The 20,501-nt window shown below is 42.2% G+C and overlaps 1 protein-coding gene across 1 annotated transcript in view; it reads right to left on the reverse strand.

Moving 5' to 3' along the window:
* Window positions 1–17,770, reverse strand: part of RTN4RL2 (reticulon 4 receptor like 2) — a 134,365-nt gene extending 116,595 nt beyond the window's left edge. The window contains exons 1-2 of the mRNA XM_073588209.1: window positions 17,639–17,770; window positions 13,521–14,017 (exon numbers count right to left, since the gene is read on the reverse strand). Of these exons, the coding sequence (XP_073444310.1) occupies window positions 13,521–14,017; window positions 17,639–17,669 (528 nt within the window). The 5' untranslated portion in view covers window positions 17,670–17,770. The remainder of the gene's footprint in view (window positions 1–13,520; window positions 14,018–17,638) is intronic.
* Between the last annotated feature and the right edge of the window lie 2,731 nt (window positions 17,771–20,501).

Consider the following 20,501-nt stretch of genomic DNA (forward strand, 5'->3'; position numbering starts at 1 on the left):
CCGGGGTAAAGATGACGATATCATCCAGGTATGCGGCAGCGTATAGCTTATGAGGTGCAAGGATTCTATCCATCGCCCTCTGGAAGGTTGCTGGAGCTCCCTGTAGGCCAAACGGCATCCGGACATACTGGAAGCACCCGTCTGGTGTGGAGAATGCCGTCTTCTCCTTGGCTTCCTGTGCCATGGGGATCTGCCAATATCCCTTGGTCAGATCCAAAGTGGTTATGTACCTGGCAGGTCCAAGTCTCTCGATGAGCTCATCAACGCGTGGCATGGGATAAGCGTCGAACTTGGAGACCTCATTCAGCTTCCGGTAATCGTTGCAGAACCTCCATTCACCATCAGGTTTTGGGACCAGGACAATCGGGCTCGACCAGCCGCTCTTGGATTCCTCAATGACCCCGAGCTTCAACATACGCTGCACCTCCTTGGAGATTACCTCTCGCCGGGCCTCAGGAATACGATATGGTTTCACGTTCACCCGCACATGTGGCTCGGTCAGAATTTCGTGCTCCACCACCTTCGTGCACCCCGGCAACTCTGAGAACAGGTCGCGGTTTTTCTGGAGTAACTCCCGGCACTGCTGCTTCTGGGCCTTCGATAGAGTCTCCGCTATGGTAACGGCTCCAACCTCCCCTTCTAGGTTGCCCAGCAAGCACGGAGTTACCGCTGGCTCTCTATCTTGCCACGGCTTGATAAGGTTAACATGGTAAACCTGGTATGGCTTCCGTCTTCCGGGTTGGTGGATCTTGTAGTTTACGTCTCCCAGTTTCTCCACCACCTCATATGGCCCTTGCCACTTGGCCAAGAACTTACTTTCCACCGTCGGTATTAGCACGAGAACTCGGTCTCCCGGATTGAACTGCCTCACTCTGGCTGACCGGTTGTAGACCCTGGCCTGAGCCTCTTGTGCCTGGCAGAGATGTTCTTTAACAATGGGCATCACCTTCGCAACCCTCTGCTGCATCAGTGCCACATGCTCAATGACGCTTCTGTGGGGCGTGACTTCGGCTTCCCAGGTTTCCTTGGCTATATCTAGGAGACCTCGCGGATGCCGGCCGTACAGAAGCTCGAAGGGGGAGAACCCCGTGGAGGCCTGGGGAACTTCACGGATAGAAAACAGTAAATACGGTAAGAGACAATCCCAGTCTCTACCATCTTCCTCTATGACTTTTCTCAGCATGCTCTTCAGGGTCTTGTTAAACCTCTCAACAAGGCCATCTGACTGTGGATGGTACACTGAAGTCCTCAGCTGGGAAATTTGCAAGACTCTGCACAATTCTCTCATCACCTTGCTCATAAAAGGTGTCCCCTGGTCGGTCAGGATCTCCTTCGGCAAACCCGTCCGGGAAAACACATGGACCAGCTCACGGGCTATACTCTTCGCAGAGGAGTTTCTCAGGGGAATGGCCTCAGGATAGCGTGTGGCATAGTCCAGGATGACTAATATATACTGATGGCCCCGAGCTGATTTAACTAAGGGACCGACCAAGTCCATGGCAATTCTCTCAAATGGCACCTCAATAATGGGCAGTGGCACAAGAGGGTTCCGAAAATGAGATGTGGGGGCAGTTAACTGACATGTCGTGCAGGACCTGCAATAGTTTACTATTTCCCGGTGACACCCAGGCCAATAGAACCTCTGTACAATCCGTTCCTGGGTTTTTTCCACTCCCAGGTGTCCCCCCAAGATGTGTGAATGGGCCATGTCCAACACTTTTCGTCTATAGGGGCCTGGTACTATTAACTGCTCTGCCACCTCCTCCCTTATTTTCGTGACCCGGTACAACAATTTCCCACTCAACATAAAATGGGGAAACCTTGTGTCTGCTCCCGGCTCTTGTGCAACCCCATTAATGACGGTGACATTGTTAAAGGCTTCCCTTAGTGTGGGGTCCCTATGTTGGGCAGTCCCAAAATTCTCCCCGGCCACCCCTAACTCCGGGATGTCAGGTACAGGGGACCCTTCCTCTTCATCCCCAACAAGGACACATAAAGGGAACTCGTCTGCCTCTGGTGGTGGCGATACCTCAGTGGGGTGGATTGGTTCCCTGCTCTTGCTAGCACACTCAGAACCCATCCCCCACAGATCCCAAAACAGACAGAAATCCCGGCCAATAATTATGGGATGCAACAAGTCTCGAACAACGCCAACTTCATGCGACTCGGTGCCATGCGCCGTTTCAATCTTCACCCTAGCCATAGGGTAGTCCTTTGCATCGCCATGTATGCACCGAACACCAATCTTTTTACCCGGGAGTATGTTTAGAGGAAAACTGGCCCTCACAAGGGTCACCAAGCTCCCGGAGTCCAGAAGCGCCATTACTGCTCGACCGTTAACCTTCACGGGACACGCTTGTGGCCCCTTGTTAGGTAGCGAGTTCACACTGCAAGCTGGATATGCGTAGTATGAACTACGGCGTCCCATGCTGCAGTCCATCTGCTCGGTGGTCTGGGGACAACGGGCCGCTATATGTCCTGGCCCATGACACTTCCAGCAAATAACACCCGAGGGGACCTTGGGCACTGCCTCCCCCGCCCCTTTTGACCTTGGACGCACCACCCCTTTTTGTGACTCCGCCCCCTGCTGGGACCCCCAATATGGAATGGGCTGCTTCCCCAAGGAACCTTCCATCCCCTGGTACCTCTCGACCAGCCCAACCAGTTCATCAGCATTTTGGGGATCACCCTGGGCAACCCAAGTCTGTAGAGGTCTCGGCAGAGAATGCACAAACCGATCCATCACAACTCGCTCTACCATCTGTGCAGGGGAAGCCGACTCTGGCTGCAGCCATTTCTGGACCAGGTGCAACAGGTCAAACATTTGGGAGCGCGGGGGTTTGTCCCGGTGATAGGCCCAGCGATGAACTCGCTGTGCCCTGGTAGTCATTGTTACCCCCAAGCGTGCGAGAATTTCCGCTTTTAATTTGGGATACTCTCTGGCATCTTGTACCGTCAGGTCAAAGTACGCCTTCTGGGGCTCCCCCGTTAGGTAAGGGGCCAGTACCTCCGCCCACCGCTCTGGCTGAAGTTTTTCCCTCTCAGCCACCCTCTCAAACACCGTCAGGAAGGCCTCCACATCATCCTCAGGGGTCATTTTCTGTAATGCGCGTCTTACCGCCTTCTCGACGTCGGTGGCATCAGCCCGACCTGGGGTTGGGGCGCTCGTCCTGCCCTCCTGGATGGCGGTTGCCAGAAGCTGCATCTGCTGCCGTTGTTCCTGCTGGCTCTGCTGGAACTGCTGCCGCTGCTCCTGCTGGCCTTGCTGGATCTGCTGTAACAGCAGCTTGTTGGTTTCCTGCTGCAGTGCCTGGGACTGGACCAGGTGTTTCATGAGGTCCTCCATGATTCCAGGCAATGTTTGTTGCCCCGCTGCAAACTTCACCCAGGACATGCAGCAACTGTCTCAAGTCTCTGCTGGGACCGCTGCCCGCACGTGTACCACCAATTGTGGGGATGTGACTCGCTCAGGTGCAGCGGGAGACAATCAGGAGACCGGTTCTTCCAAAGTTCATGAGGTTTATTTCTGTCATAAACCATAAAACAGCGTATCACCAAAAATAGCCTCTAGCTTAGGCAAACAAAACATAAACCTTCGTGGTTGCAGACTCAGACCGCGAGTCTCAGCACATGCTGGGAGGTGTAGTCCTCCCCACATACAGCTCCCTGGTTCAGGAGCAGGCCACATTATAAGGCTGTAGCCACACCCACGTTCCCAGCAGCTGACTGGTCACATGACTGTGACCTCACCACAGGTCCTTCAAACAAAAACAATAACAATATCTGGTATGCTTTACTTCTGCCTTACATTATGGAGATAAGCCATTTATGAGACACATATCTCCCATCAATTACACGACCCTTAGCCCTGCCACACCACCTAAGACTTGGGGGCACAACAGCAACGTGAGTGAGCCGGGACTTGATAGCAAGGAGTGTCCGAAGCAGGCTACAGCTGTCTGCTGTACAAGTAGAGTTCTAAGTAACATCAAGAAGGAGGAACTTGAGTTTAATACGCAACTACAAGTACTTCAGATTAGGCGCTAGTGTGGAGACGTTCAGAGAAGGCACATGTTGGAGGAGTGCTGGAAAGGTGTACTTTGCCTTGCCTGGGGAGTTGGCTGAACCCCTGACCTGGAGGACACGGCACCGAAGTGGGCACCTGTATGCGCAACAGACTGTGAGTAAAGCTTTGGAACTACATGCCCTTGTGTCCTCCACTTATTCTTGCGCCTTACACCCGGCTCTGCTACATCTGCTTCTTTACATCATCTCCCCACTTGCCAACCTCATCTACACTGCCCTGGGACTACAGCTCCACCTGTGGGGAGCTTCAACATCATTGCTGCACCACACCATCTGTCCCAGAGAAGCAACCCTTCAGCGCTGGTCAAACTGACCAGAAACCACAGGTGGCGTCACGAATCATCTCAACAACTTTATCCCCATCACTCTACCCCTTTTACATTGACCGCCTGAGGCCACGGACCGGGTCACTGCCACTGTGACATCTCTCATTGTAGACAACGGGCCCGGCATCAAGTACCCCACGGCCTCTGGGGGCGAGTCATAGATTTGGCAAAAACCTAAAAAAATAGCAACACATGAAGACTAGAACATAGGGACATGGGACATGAGAAGTATGAATGTTAAATGGAATACATGCATATTGGCAGAGTAGCTTGTAGCCAGATTGGAATTATGTTATTGCAAGAAGAATCATAGTGTGATCTCATTTAGTGGAAATGATGAGAAGTAGGTGGTATGGGGGAAGGGAGGTTTTTAGATTAACACAGAATTTTAACCTGTTAAAAGAAGCTTACATTCATAAGGTTTAGAGCTTAGGAGCAGTAGGTTTGAGAATTTGCCATTAGGATTTATAGTCTAGGAGTTTTAGGAGCTCTAATCTTTATGAGTTTAAGGTTTGTAGAAACTCTAGAGTTTAGACTTTAAAGGGATGACATACAGTATGTGTGTTGGTAATAAGATAACAAGTGAGTCCATACCTTTATTAAGCAAAATTGCTACTCAATTATAGAGAAATCCACTGTAAGGTATGTGCGCATGATGTCTTGTAATGTTAAGGGAATCCAACGAGTTTTCCAAAAGGCAGATGCCTCACGATTAGTCCACATTTTTTCTTAATCCTGAATAGTCTTTTCTTGCTTCTTTTTGGTCATTCCGGTTTTCTTGTTTTTGATCTCCGGCATTTATTTTCAAGCATTTTTCCATCCTCTTTGGGTGGTCTATTTTATTGGCATTTTCCGGTCATTTTTTTTTTTTCCTCCACTCAGCAATGAAGAAACTGCTTGCGGTTTCTAAACCAAAAATGCTGGAAAAGTGCTGAAAATGACGCATAGGGGTCTTCCGGATGTCTTTTTCGAATTCCCATGGTCTTATATTGTAAATTATAGAGCATCCTTCAAGCAAAAATCAACTGAAGAATGGTCAGGTCAGTTCTTTTAGCCACTGTCTTAAGGTCCTACAGATGCTTCTGCTCGACGCATAGTGCTTACTATGTGCTATGTAGCCAGCAAAGTAGAAGACAGAAGTGGTAATAAACCACTTCTTTCTTGTCCACAGAGTTTCTGCAGGAGCTTTAACCCCTTCACGATATGATGTAAATTTACATCATATATTGTGTCTCTGCCTTTGATGCAGGCTTGCACTCTGAACCCATATATGGCAGATTATGGCTGAATTATCAGCCATCATGTCCCTTTAATGGTCGCTGGTGGAGCAGAGCTCCGCCCGTGGCTGTTAACCTGTTAAATGCTGCTATCAATCTCTGACAGCAGCATTTAACATGCGCCGACATAGGGGGTGTGTCATTCCATGCGCACATCAACACGTAACATAGTAACTTAGTTATTAAGGTTGAAGGGAGACTTTAAGTCCATCTAGTTCAACCCATATCCTATCCTAACTTGCCCTAACATGTTGATCCAGAGGAAGGCAAAAAAAACCCATGTGGCAAACAGTAAGCTTCACATTGGGGAACAAAATTCCTTCCCAACTCCACATACGGCAATCAGACTAGCTCCCTGGATCAACGCAATATTAAGGAAACTAGTGTATATACCCTGTAATATTATACTTTTCAAGAAAGGCATCCAGTCCCTTCTTAAATTTTAGTAGGGAATCACTCATTACAACATCATATGGCAGAGATTTCCATAGTCTCACTACTCTTACAGTAAAGAATCCGCGTCTGTGAGTATGCTTAAACCTTCTTTCCTCCAGACGTAGAGGATGCCCCCTTGTCCCCGTCACAGGTCTAAGAGTAAAAAAGATCATTAGAAAGGTCTATGTACTGTCCCCGCATATATTTATACATTGTAATAAGATCACCCCTAAGCCTTCGATTCTCCAAACTAAATAATCCCAAGTGTAATAACCGGTCTTGGTATTGCAGACCCCCCAGTTCCCTAATAACCTTGGTCGCTCTTCTCTGCACCCGCTCCAGTTCAGCTATGTCTTTCTTATACACCGGAGACCAGAACTGTACACAGTATTCTAAGTGTGGTCGCACTAGTGACTTATATAGAGGTAAAATTATGTTCTCTTCATGAGCATCTATGCCTCTTTTAATGCATCCCATTATTTTATTTGCCTTTGCAACAGCTGCCTGACACTGGCCACTAAAGGTGAGTTTGTCGTCCACCCATACACCCAGGTCTTTTTCAGTGACAGTTTTGCCCAGTGTTTTACAATTAAGCACATAATTATACATCTTGTTCGTTCTACCCAAGTGCATGATCTTACATTTATCCCCACTAAAGCTCATTTGCCATTTATTAGCCCAAGCTTCTAGTTTACATAAATCCTCCTGTAATATAAAATTGTCCTCCTCTGTATTTATTACCCTGCAGAGTTTAGTGTCATCTGCAAATATTGAAATTCTACTCTCTATGTCCCCTACAAGGTCATTAATAAATATGTTAAAAAGAAGCGGGCCCAAAACTGACCCCTGTGGTACCCCACTGCTAACTGTGACCCAGTCCGAGTGTGCTCCATTAATAACCACCCTTTGTTTCCTATCCCTGAGCCAGCTCTTAACCCACCTACACATATTTTCCCCTATCCCCATTGTTCTCATTTTATGTAAATCTTTTGTGTGGCACCGTATCAAAAGCTTTCAAAAAGTCCATGTACACCACGTCCACTGCATTCCCTTGGTCCAGTCTGGAACTTACCTCTTCATAAAAGCTTATCAGATTAGTCTGACAGGAACGGTCCCTTGTAAACCCATGTTGATATTGGGTCATGAGGTTATTCTTCTCCAGATACTCCAGTATAGTATCTCTTAGAAAACCCTCCAGGATTTTACCCACAGGTTGAGGTTAAACTTACTGGCCTATAATTTCCAAGTTCAGTTTTTGTCCCCTTTTTGAATATTGGCACCACATTTGATATACACCAGTTCTGTGGTACAGACCCTGTTATTATGGAATCTTTAAAGATTAAAAATAATGGTCTATCTATGACTGTGCTTAATTCCTGCAGTACTCGGGGGTGTATCCCATCCGGGCCCGGGGATTTGTCAATTTTAGTGATTTTTTAGACGTCACCGTACTTCCTGCTGGGTTAAGCAGGTGACATTTAATGGAGAATTTTTATCCCTGATCATGCTATCTGTCATGGGATTTTCATGTGTAAATACTGTTGAAAAAAAGTAATTTAGCATATTGGCTTTTTCCTCATCCTCATCCACCATTTCACCCAGACTATTTTTAAGGGGACCAACACTATCATTTTTTAGTTTCTTACTATTTATGTAGTTAAAGAATATTTTGGGATTATTTTTACTTTCTCTGTCAATGAGTCTCTCTGTCTCAATCTTTGCTGTCTTGATTTGCTTTTTACAGAATTTATTTAATCGTCTGTATTTAGTTAATGCCTCATCACTACCTACTTGCTTTAATTCTCTAAATGCTTTATTTTTATCTCTTATTGCACATCCTAATGGGGATTGCACCAGACAATAAGATAAGCAAAAATAAATAAAAAGTATTAATAAAATATAACAGCAATTCAGTAATACCTTCCTTGGAAACTCCCTGAATCCAAAGTCACTGAATCTCAAGCCACACACTTACCACAGTTCGCACTTATGCTCAGGTCACACTCAGCTCGTTCACACTCACTCAGGCAGAAGATTTGAAATATTTTTTTTTACCAGTACACCACCCTGCTGCTCAATGCACTTACAAAAAGAGTTGAGCCCCAACCAACTGCCCCTTATAAACCCTTAATTATGAACTCCCACCCTTAATTAACCCCTTGTGAATATAGTTACACCTCAAGATTTAAATGCAATATAGTTAACCCTTAAAAACACAGATAGTAAAATAAGAGATTAACCCTGTAGAGAGAAAAATTAGGTTAAACAAGCCCCCCAAAATTGAACAGGTAGAAAGCACTCAGCAACCTACAATTCAGCAACTCACACAGGTATTTGTTATAGGTTTTCCAAACACCTCTTCACTGAATCTCAAGTCACACACTTACCACAGTTCGCACTTACGCTCAGGTCACACTCAGCTCGTTCACACTCGCTCAGGCAGAAGATTTAAAAGATTTTTTTTTTTCCCCTTTTACCAGTACACCACTCTGCTGCTCAATGCACTTCCAAAAGGAGCATGGCATGATCATGGGGCGCAGATGGGTTGCCATGAACGCCAGGAGTCTGCTGAAAACCCCCATTTCTTTCATTATGATTCTCCTGTGAAAGCTCTCATTTAGTTGACGTTCATAGGAGACCATGATTTTAGCTATACATAGCAGTGCTGATGCACTGCTATGTATAGTACAAGTGATCGGATGATCGCATCTTCTAGTCCGCTAAGGAATTAACAAATACAGTATAAAATGAAAACAAAGTCTTAACAGTATGGACAAAAAAATCTAAATTTTTTTTTCATCACTTAACTATAAAAAAAAAAAAAATACACGTTTGCCAGCAAAGTACTCATACTGACCTGGAGAATCATATTACCAGGTCGGTTTTACCAAACAGTGAACATGCTAAATAAAAAATCCAAAAATCAGTTGTGGAATCGCACTTTTTTTTGCAATTTCAACAGATTTGAAATGTTTTCCTGTTTTCCAGTGCACAATATGGTAAAATGAATGGTGTCATTCAAAAGTACAACTCTTACCGCAAAAAGCAAGCCCTCATATGGCTATGTGGACAGGAAAATAAAACATGTTGAAAGAAGGGGAGAAAAAACAAAATCGAAACCCACCCCGAAAAATTGGAAAATAGTCATGCCATGAAGGGAGTAACCCCACAATATAAATGGAAATGGGATGGGGTTAAAGCCAAGAACAAAGAGTCATAAATTTACTGCACTTGGTCATTATAGATATCCAGGGTCTACAGTTTAGGGGCTCTAGATTTAAAAGTTTAGAAGCTGTAGGGTTTAGAGTTTATGGGCTCCAGATTTTAGAGTTTAGAAGGTACAGAGTTTAAAGGCCCTAGAATTTAGAAGTTCTAGGGTTTAGATTTTGTGTCCAATAAAATGGACATTTAAAATCTGAGTTGAATATAATGGAATTTGAATAAAGCTATATTAACAATTGTATGACAACCTATAGTAAAAATTTAAAGGGAACCTGTCAGCACGATTGTGCACAGTAACCTACAGGCACTGTCAGGTCGGCGCCGTTATACTGAATAAAATGATACCTTGGTTGATGAAATCCATCTTGTGGTTGTTGTTTAATCTTTATTTTCAGAATTGAGTTAATGATATGCTGATGCTCCAGGGCGGCCTGTGGGGAGTCTTCATGTGGTGCCCTGCTTACATATTCATCTATATGGCTTCTGACAGCTCAGTGATCCCTCACTGACCTGCCCCCAGTTTACACAATGAATATTATATATATTTAAGAAAAAAATAAAAAATCACCTTCTGTAGGAAGGTGCTGGCGGCAGCGCCTGTACTGCAGTCTGATTGCATGTGTAATGTGCAGTTAATTATTTTTTTATAGTATACATTAATTCATGAAAAAAAATCAGTCTGAAAATGGCGCCGGCAGCTATTGGCGATTTGATAGCTGTTACTGCGCTGGCGCCGGCAGCGCCATCTTGCTAGAGAAAAAAAAGTCTCAACTTAGATGGTGCCGGCCGCGCCTGTGCAGTAGCATCTATCAACAATCGATAGAGGCTACTGTGCAGGCGCCGGCGTCACCACCTTGGAAGAGGCAATTTTTTTCTCTAGCAAGATGGCGTTGTTGGCCCTTGCCATTTTCAAAATTATTATTTTTTTAATAAATTTATGGATGCTACCAAAAAGAATGATCATGATGCAGCATCGGCACCTGCCTGCCAAAGGGGATTTAAAAAAAATATATATTTATAATATTCATTATGCAAATTAGGGGGCAGGTCACTGAGGGATCAGTGTCCTGTCATAAGCCATCAGTATGAATAGCTAATGAGAGCACCACATGAAGACCCCCAAACAGGCCCCCTCGGAGCATGAGCATATCATTAACTCAGAACTGAAAATAAAGATTAAACAACAACCACAAGACGGATTTCATCAACCAAGGCATCATTTTTATCAGTATAACGGCACCAACCTGCCACTGTCTGTAGGTCACTGTGCACAATCCTGCTGACAGGTTCTCTTAAATACAAATTTTTTCAGCACCATTCATTTTTGAGCTACAGGAAGAAAAATAAATTCATCCCAGCAGATTTTTTTTTTTCATTTTCGCATCAACACGCTATGTTATAGTTCCCACCCTTACTAATTTTTTTAAAATATGTAATCTGAGACAAAAGGCAGTCCTTGCTTGTTGCTTCCTTACATTGTTCATTTTTTAACTTGGAGTGTGTACATTTATAGTACATGTTTTTCTGTATACACATATACACACATTGTCCAGCATTGAAATTGCCACACCAAAAGTAAAATTTGTGAAATTATGGAAATTGCTAGACAAGTTAATGATATGCAAATGATGAAAAATAGAAACAAGATTTTCAAAATATCTTGAAGTATTCAGTATGGAAAATGAGTGTCATGCGTAGAAATACACTCACATACGCGCCATGGCATGCTATCAGTTAGGTTAGTAATGGTCATCTTAAGAATGTTTTGCAAGGCTGAATGCACTCCCTCATGTGCTCAAATATCCATCATGTTCGGAGATGCTCCAGGCCATGATTTCACATTTAGGCCACGCAGACTGCTCACAGCAGCACGAACAATGCATATGGCCTGACATTGTTGTGTTGAAAAATGTTTCCTGGGACATTTTGGTTCCACGATCAAATCAATGTAGCACCAACCTCAGGGGCGGACATATCATTGGTGCAACCTTTACACCCACACAGGGGCCCAACAGGTGAGGGGGCCAATTTCCACCTCCAAAACATGTGGAATTGTGCAGCTATTATACTGCAAAAGACTTTTATACAGTCCTTACACAGATGTTCTTTTCTGTCTGTGTTCGCCAGTGACCTAGAGGTTAGTGGACCTGAAATGAAAACTTGAAAGGTCCAGCAACTGTCCATTATGCCATCCCATACTATAATCCCTGGAGCAGAACCCGTGTGGCATTCCCTTGTGTTGCCCACATGGGCTCTAGACAAATATTCATCTGATAATTCATCCAAGACAAAGGGACACTCATCACTGAAGAGAATAGACATCTACTTCAGCCTCCATTGTAGTCTTGCTTTGCAATATGATACGATTTGAGAGTGGTGGCATAAGGTTAATAGAACACCTGTAGCTGGATGTCTGGCTTTTAGCTCAGTGTTGCGCAAACACGTTATGATGGTTTTTGTACACACTGTTTGGCATCAAATTTCAAACGTACAACAGAATAGTTCAATCTTGGAACCAATGGTATGGCCATATCTGCAAAGTGCCCTAGAAGGCATTTTTCAACAAAACAATGCCAGGCCACGTTAGTTGTACTATTGTGAGCATCATATGTGGCCTAAAAGATCTACCATAGTCTGCAGCATCTCTGGACTTGTCTCAAATCAAGCATATCTGGGATGTCGTTGATCAGCAATTGCAAAGGGAGCTGCCAGCAGCAGATATTGATGATTTGCATGCCCATGTGCATTCAGCTTGGCAGAACATTCCTCGGACAACCATTAATAACATCATTAATGTGCGTGGCGCTCATACTGAATAAATTGACATGTTTTGAAAATTTGGTTTCCATTTTTTTATAATTCACATATGATTAACGTGTCTATCGATTCCGTGATTTCATTCTTCCACAACTTTATCTTCTTGGTGTTGCAATTTCATTTTTGAGAGGTGTTTTATATATTTATAGTGACTATAAAAATTATTCACACGTCTAAAAGCTATGAAATGATTCTTCTTGGCATGAACTTTTTACATTCCAAAAACCTCACATTTTAACACGGGTGTGGAGACTTTTTACAGCCACTGTCTATATTTAGACTTTTACTTCTTTAATGCACACAGTACTGGGCAAAAGCTTGGACACACCTGATTAGACAGCAAAACCACTAAGGTTTTGGAAACCAGGAGTAAAGAAACATATGTGAAACAAACCAGAATATAAGGTGAACTTTAGATTCCTTAAGGTTTCCCTCTTTTACAATGACAACTTTACACACCTTTTGCATTCTCAGTCATCTTCATAAGGTAATCACCTGGAATAGTAGCAGTGCAATGAATGAAATGTGCAGCTTAACCACATAATTTCCTTAAAAAAATCCACAGCAAAACCTCCTGGGCTCACATAACCTGTCTTGTTTTGTAAACAAAAGTGTAAAAAAAAATACTTTTTTGTAGGTGTCCTGGGAGACCATTCATCTGCTCCCCACTCTGACTCTTGACCACTGCATTACTAGCAAAATGTATCGGAATAGTAAGCCTCTTTAGTAAAATCTTCATCCCTAAACTGCCAATCAGATAAAATGGTAGGGATCAGATTGATTCATCATTTCCTTATTTCTATAAATTGAGACCTGGAGAGTATTTTTATATCATAAAAATTAAAACAGTGGTTACTCTTTAAAAGCTACTTACAAGTTTTCTTTAAAGCATCATAAGAACATAATCTTAACAATCGCCAACGGTTTCATGTATCTATTTGCTCTTGAAAAGATAATATCTATGCAATGCAATAGTTTCAACAAACCAGGTTACTTTTCTGTAGTTTGCTAATAGGTTGTCAGTTTAAGCCCACCATACAAATTAGATTGGACAGTCATCTTGGCCCGCTCTCCCATATATAGGAACACGTGTTCCTCTGTGTTTTTTATGAGAGCCGTTGCGCTGACTTATCTCTTGGAGAAAGAATGGATTGGCAATCCGAGTTTGGACATGCCGGATCCTTAACTTCCTTGAAAATGAAATATCGGAGGCTCGTTATACATTAGATTGTCGGCCAAACCTCCCAATATTGGGCATGTTTGGCTGACAGCAGTCTAATGTGTATGAAGGGCTTTAGGGTAGACTAAAACTTAAAATTAGTAGATAAACAGAACAGTAGATAAACATGCATCTCACCGGCAAGCCTGTCAGGCGGTTGTGTTGAAGGTAGAGGTAGCGCAGTGAATAGAGGCCGCGGAACAGTTCAGAAGGTAGCCTGTGGATATTACACTGATATAGGTGCAGGGACAGCAAAGAGTTGAGACCACTGAAGGTGTCTGGTTGAAGAGGTGGTAAATTGGGATTTTTGCCTAGGTCTAGCTCCTCAAGGTGCTCCAAACCTTGGAAAGTTCCAGGACGTAATACAGAGATGCGATTTGAAAACAGCCATAGAACAGATGTGAAGGGAGAAAATAACCCAGGGCCCAGATCTGAGATCTGGTTGTTTTGCAGGAAAACTCTTCGTGCCTGACTGGGTAGAGGTGAGGGAACACGAGAGAGGTTGTGAGATTGGCAGCTCGCTGTTGGGGGTGAGGGATAACACGTACACAGTGAGGGACAAGGGGAGAGGGAAAAAGGGTAAGAAAGTGAAAGGGGAAGGAGGAGGAGAAAACCAAGGAGGTACTGGAGGGAGCCTATGACAAATGGCAAGGAAAAGCAGAGAAATGCAGATTGAGAGGAAAAGAGAGCAGGAGAAAAACAGAATAAATAATGTTTAAATTAGTTAACATTTGTGTTTACAGCAAGCATTTGTACTGTACAACTGAGACTATTACAACTTGGTAAATAGCAGAATACAGTAAATGTGCCAGGGCTGATTTTATTTTTAGATTTTGACAGGACAGACAATAGCTGGCACCAGTGCAGAATTGGGTTTTGGCACTGCCACCCCTCATTTGGCTGCGGTTCCCTGAGTTTTCAAAATCAAATTATTTTAAGGGCTGACCTTCCATCTATTCAAAACATGTGAATGACACTTTTGTTATTGTTATTATCATTTACACAAAGAACAGATCCGCAGTAAGGTCTAATAAGCTGCTCTTAAATCAAGTTAGAAATAAACCCTAGTGGTAAGAGATTGGCTCCAAAATCTACTTCTAATTGGGTTGTACTCTGCTGGACATTTGTGCCTCTTCATTGTGTCAGGATCTGGGATCCCTGAAGGATCATCTAGTACAATAATAAAACCCTGCTTCCAAATAGCCATCGAACATATTCAAAAAGGAGTTAGAAGGATCTATAAATACCACTGGACATTACACGCACAGTCAAAATTGTACCAAATAGTACCAAAATAGTAAAAAAACAGATCTTCACATACAAAAAAATTTCAGAGCAAGAAAATAAGCTTTCCAAAATCCACTAAGAAATTGATCAATATTCTCTGCATGTTACATAGGCACCAGGACTGCATATTTGAGAAATGTTCCATGCACCATAAGGAGAACTCTGTGAAAACTTGGCTCACCTTCCACCCAGACAAAGAAACAAACAATGTCCAAGTGTCCAAGGCACCAGAGATAGAGCAGATGACTGACTTGCTAGGTTATCAGACTGGTATCACCCTGTGTAGGTATAGAGCTATTACACAACTGTCTGTTGGATTAGCGGTGTTGTCACTGGAAGCTCAGTTAACTTGTGCTCTATTGGACATGATAATCAAGAATTAAAACTATTTTTCCTAATTGGCCATCAAGAATAAGAAACTCATTTTCCATGGGATTTCATGTATTTTGTTTCCTTATTAGTTGAGATGAATATTTTTACCACAGATCTATTCAAGTGCCACAAAAAGAGAGTTTACGCCTTATATGATTTACCCAACTCAATTGTTGCTCCATCTATCAGAGGTAGACACTGTGTATATCACTTAGTATTAGAATCATCAACTGAATAATACTGACCAAAAGGTGGCCACTGCCAAGGTTTCCAAAATGTACCATGAATAAAATGTAACAATGTGTAAATATAGGTGAACTCTTATCATTGCCAATTCCTATAAAGAGCTCATTCGCCGAGCCCTAAAGAAGCCGTAGTATATAAGTGATTGTTTTCTTTGCCAAGCCATCAAAAGGAGTGTTGAGGTAATGAGAAAGAACATGCTTGAAGAGCCACCAATATAAGAGAGAGACCCAGGTCTAAAACTGATATGAAAGAGACTAAACATTCAATATAAAACACCCAGATGATCTAAGACCTTGTTTTCCAGGCCTCCTGCATGTGACTTCCTAACTGTTGGTAGTTGCAGTCCAGAGATGGTACCAAAGAGATCAAAGACTTTGTACTATCATCAGTACTAAAAAACAATATCTCTGCCAGGTAACCAATCATAAGTCAAATGAATTTGTTGTTAGTTCAGTTGGCTAGTGGAAGGAGGGTGGCACGAAGATATATTAGTATTAGGATACTACAAGGTTAATTGTTTTCAAAATAATGAGTTGGAAAATGTGGTCAAAAGACATGATATGGACATCTTCCAGCCACAATTTAGTCTACAATGGAGCCGTCAAGTATACTGATTTATGTCATTCTAATGTATAGTCATACTGGAGATCTGCAGTCATTGCCATCATTGCAATCTAACTGATTTGAAGAGGAGAGCCATAAGAATAAATCATATGTATGGAAAACTATGAGTCAACTCAAATGGGCACAGTCTTCTTACTCGACCCAGAATTCTGGCTATCACAATTGCCTCCATAGAGCACTGAATAGCAAAGATTGGAAAAGATTCTTAATTTTTTTGGCTAGTAGCTTTGTGACTATGTTGTCCTCACATTAAATGACCTACTCAGGTTTCATACATGTGTTTTTTTTTTTGTCTTTTCATTTCCTGGAATGTGTTATTATGCTGTTTATGCACATTTGGATTATGAATGCAAAACTTTAATTTAACACTGATGAAGACTTTGCGTAACACCTTGATAACATGAGCCCCAAGAGTGTAAAAAAATTACAAAAATAATTAAACAATGACAAAAGTAATTCAAATGGTGCCCCCAACTACACAAAATGCACCACTATTAAATAACATAAGTATCATGATCCTATTTTGCATGAGCGTCAAGTGGTCAGGCATTAGTATATTATAATGAAAACAAAGGCATGGTATTCCAGACATATATAATACATCAGATACCAATTTGAGTCTGTTCCCCTTCAGGCTCATTAGACCTTTATATCTGGATGATCATCTCCTGAGATGTAAAGCTAAATGGGATATTTTATACACAGTACTGCAATATTATACAAAGTACGAATATTTTGCATTAATATTCTATAATAAAATTATAAAAACAAAACATTTCTTGCTGACCAATTTTTTAGGTTCAATTAGAACAGTACAAAACCACTATGTGTCCTCCGAAAAATGAAATAAAGAAATTTTTTTTTGTCAGGGTGGAATGTTCAAAGTCCCAAAAAATCATAGTGATAAAAGGTTACCTTTTTTTTTACTCTACGGAATCTGTTGTCGTCAAGGGGTTAATTATATGAATATGACATGACATGAAGAGCGTTTTGTGTTATGAGGATTTGATGATCATCTGGGTTATTTATTACAGTCCGCACATCCATTCCTTAAGTATTAAGCTCATATATGTTCACTATCATACCATATACATATAAATAACAACATGGCTTCACACACCCCTCACCTCACACATCTATTGATCCTTTACTTGTATGATGTTACATGTTGGAACATTCTTAAAATTGTCTCTTTTAGAATTTCTGAAATTGTCCATAATAATTTGGCAATTGGGTCATTGATTATGTTATCTCCGTGGAAGTGACAACATTTCATGTCCCAACTTTGAACTTTCTTCTCATTTTGTATATTCTACACTAAGGAAACTCAATCCAATGCTATTAAATATTCAACGGGCAGCATCTCTCCACAATATCCTACCCATGTAACTCACCTGTTTACTTCTTCACACTGAGATAATTCATGGGAACTCATACTTTTTCTATACTCTACCTACACCCCCATATCTATGAGAAGAACCACTGCAACTTCTCAGGTTAAATTGATGGGTCTAATCCTCATGCAGGATCACGTTTTGTAACCTAAATGTGTTAATCTAAATCTCGTTTCGCATCTTCTAAGCCCACCGGTCACCCACCAACAGTAAAGTTTGCTCTTGACATCACATTATTGACCATCTCTACTATGTAGTGCAGTAGGACCTCCATTTAGGTACCTACTAACTGTGTCACAATTCTATAAAGCTTCAGCTGTAAGTATCCCTTACCTCGCAGGGGGATCTTGCAGTCTCTTTGCATCCTTGTCTCTGGATTGACTAGAGCATCCACAGAACTGAGGAGGATGTGACAAGGCAGGAGGGAGAGAGGGTGGAGGGAGCAGTGCTACACACAAGGCTGTGCGCCAGTCGTGTAGAAGTATGTAGAGGAGAGAACAGTCAGTGACGACGCGGAGTTGGTTAATTATTTGACCATATTCATGCAAAAGCTAACAATATTGAAAATATACAATAGCTAATGTTTCTCTAGGATCAGATCGAGCTCAGTTGAGGGTCCTATGCAAAGCAATACATGGGCTAACTTTCTTTTTTGGAAAAATGAAAAGGGTGAGTAGCTCAGAAACAAAATAGAAAAGAGTTATAGATAGCAAATAAAATAAACAAATAATAAAAACAATAATAATAATAATCTTTTAGTTAGTACCATAAATTTTACAAATAAGAATACTATGCAGTGTCCAAAAATAGCACCGATGATACTACCTTACAATTCTAAAGGGCCTGTTACACTAAGCGATATCGCTAGCAATATCGCTATAACGTCACTGGTTTTTGTGACGTTATAGCGATATTGCTAGCGATATCGCTATGTGTGATACCTCCGACCGCTCCCCCACTGTTTATCGCTGATCGCTCGACAACGTCCAGGACTGTTTCTCGTCGTCAGCTTCCTGTTGGGACGACGAGCGACGCGTGGACGCGGGCGGGAGGACGTCAGGATGGCCTCGTCTGACAGGTAAGTAGCGACCCCCGACCCCTGCGATGTCGCTGGTGAGATCTGCCTGTGTGGCAGCTCACTAGCGACCACTTAGCGATGCACCAGCGATCCTGACCGCGTCATATCGCTGGTCGGGATAGCTGGTACATCGCTAAGTGTGACAGTACCTTTAAACTGACTGCCTCAGATAACAATAATGCTGAGAATACATGCTATTTACCCAGAGATTTAATTTAGATTATTTAGAGTTTGTTGGCTGGAGGGCCCTTATTTTGATACATGGTTGCTCCTGTAGTGTAGTCAGGCAATTCTGGAGAGATGTGATGAGATTTGATGGGACAATATTAGATCTCTCTAATACAGGCTCGGCAATCGTGTATCCTCGGAGACAAGCCAAGTAATTTTTAACTCTCATTAGAAACTATTACAATACATGTTTATAGCTGCCAGGATACATATAGTCCAGAATTGGAGGAAATCTAACCTTTCAATAATATCAGTCAAAGCTCGCAACAATAGAATTCTCTCTTCTGAAAAGTTGAACGCAATTAGATAGATATGATACTTGGGAACGGTTTGAGAATATTTGCATTGCATTGCTAGACTACTTGGATTCCCCCAACATATGGTATTATGTCTCCCTATGAGAACCTAACCCAACTTCTTATTCTCTACATGGGTTCTTATCTAACCAATTTATTATAAGATGCCCTACCACTTGAGATGTTATTGTTCCATAGCTTTATGCAACACAAGGCACTGACATCACGGATATTGTATTGTTCCATATTGTATTGTTATGTTTAGTCTACTACTTTTTAGACTATTTTCTTATTTTATTGCTACTTAATGATTATTTCTGTTTCCATACACATGGATATTAATAACAATGACACATTTACTGTCATAGCTGAAAGTGTTCCCAAAAAGGATGTATTTCTACAAGAAAATGATTGCAATTACACATGTTTTGCTATACACATGTTTATTTTCTTTGTGTGTATTGGAACAGCACAAAAAAACTGAGAAAAAAAGGAAAACTGGACATAATTTCACCCAAAACCCCAAAACTTGGCTGGACAAAATTGTTGCACACTCAACGTAATATTTGGTTGCACACGCTTTGCTGCAATCAATCGCTTCCTATAACCATCAACAAGCTTCTTACACCTCTCAACTGGAATTTTGGACCTCTCTTCTTTTGAAAACTGCTCTAGGTCTCACATGTTTGAAGGGTGCCTTCTTCCAACATCAATTTTAAGATCTCTCCACAGGTGTTCAATGGGATTTGGATTCAGATTCATTGCTGGCTACTTCAGAACACTTCTGCGCATTGTTTCCATCCATTTCTGGGTGCTTACTGAAGTATGTTTGGGGTCATTGTCCTGCTGGAAGACCCATGACCTTGGATGCAAACTCAGTTTTCTGACACTGGGCACTACACCCAAAATCAATGGATAATGTTCAGATTTCATTATGCCTTGCACATAATGTCAAGGCACCCAGTACCCAAACCCCAAGCACGAGAACCCCAAGACATCTTTGAACCTTCACCATATTTGACTGTAGGCTACTTTCACACTTGCTTTGTTTTGCAGCGCATTTTTCCCGCAAAAAAATGCATGGAAAAAACGCATACAAATGCTGCATTTTCTTCAAGCATTTTTATGAGCATGCATGAAAAAACACAGCGTTTTTAGTGCGTTTTTACCGCGTTTGCGTTTTTTTCCAACATTAGTTGGCCCCTCACACTAACCCAAACCATGACTTTACTAACCCTAACCCTAACCCTTAACCAAGCCATACCCTAACCCTTAACCAAACCATACCCTAACCCTGACCCTAACCCTAACCCTTAACCAAACCATACCCTAACCCTAACCCTTAACCAAACCATACCCTAACCCTGACCCTAACCCTTAACCAAACCATACTAACCCTAACCCTAAACCAAACCATACCCTAACCCTTAACCAAACCATACCCTAACCCTGACCCTAACCCTAACCCTTAACCAAACCATACTAACCCTAACCCAAACCCTAACCCTAACCCTAAACCCCCTTAACTAACCCTAACTCTAACGCAAGCCCCTAATTTCCATTGGTCAACAAAAAAACGCATATATGAGCATGC

Source organism: Dendrobates tinctorius, unplaced genomic scaffold, assembly GCF_039654945.1.
Source record: "Dendrobates tinctorius isolate UK_male_01 unplaced genomic scaffold, ASM3965494v1 ptg000103l, whole genome shotgun sequence".
Lineage (NCBI taxonomy): Eukaryota > Metazoa > Chordata > Amphibia > Anura > Dendrobatidae > Dendrobates > Dendrobates tinctorius.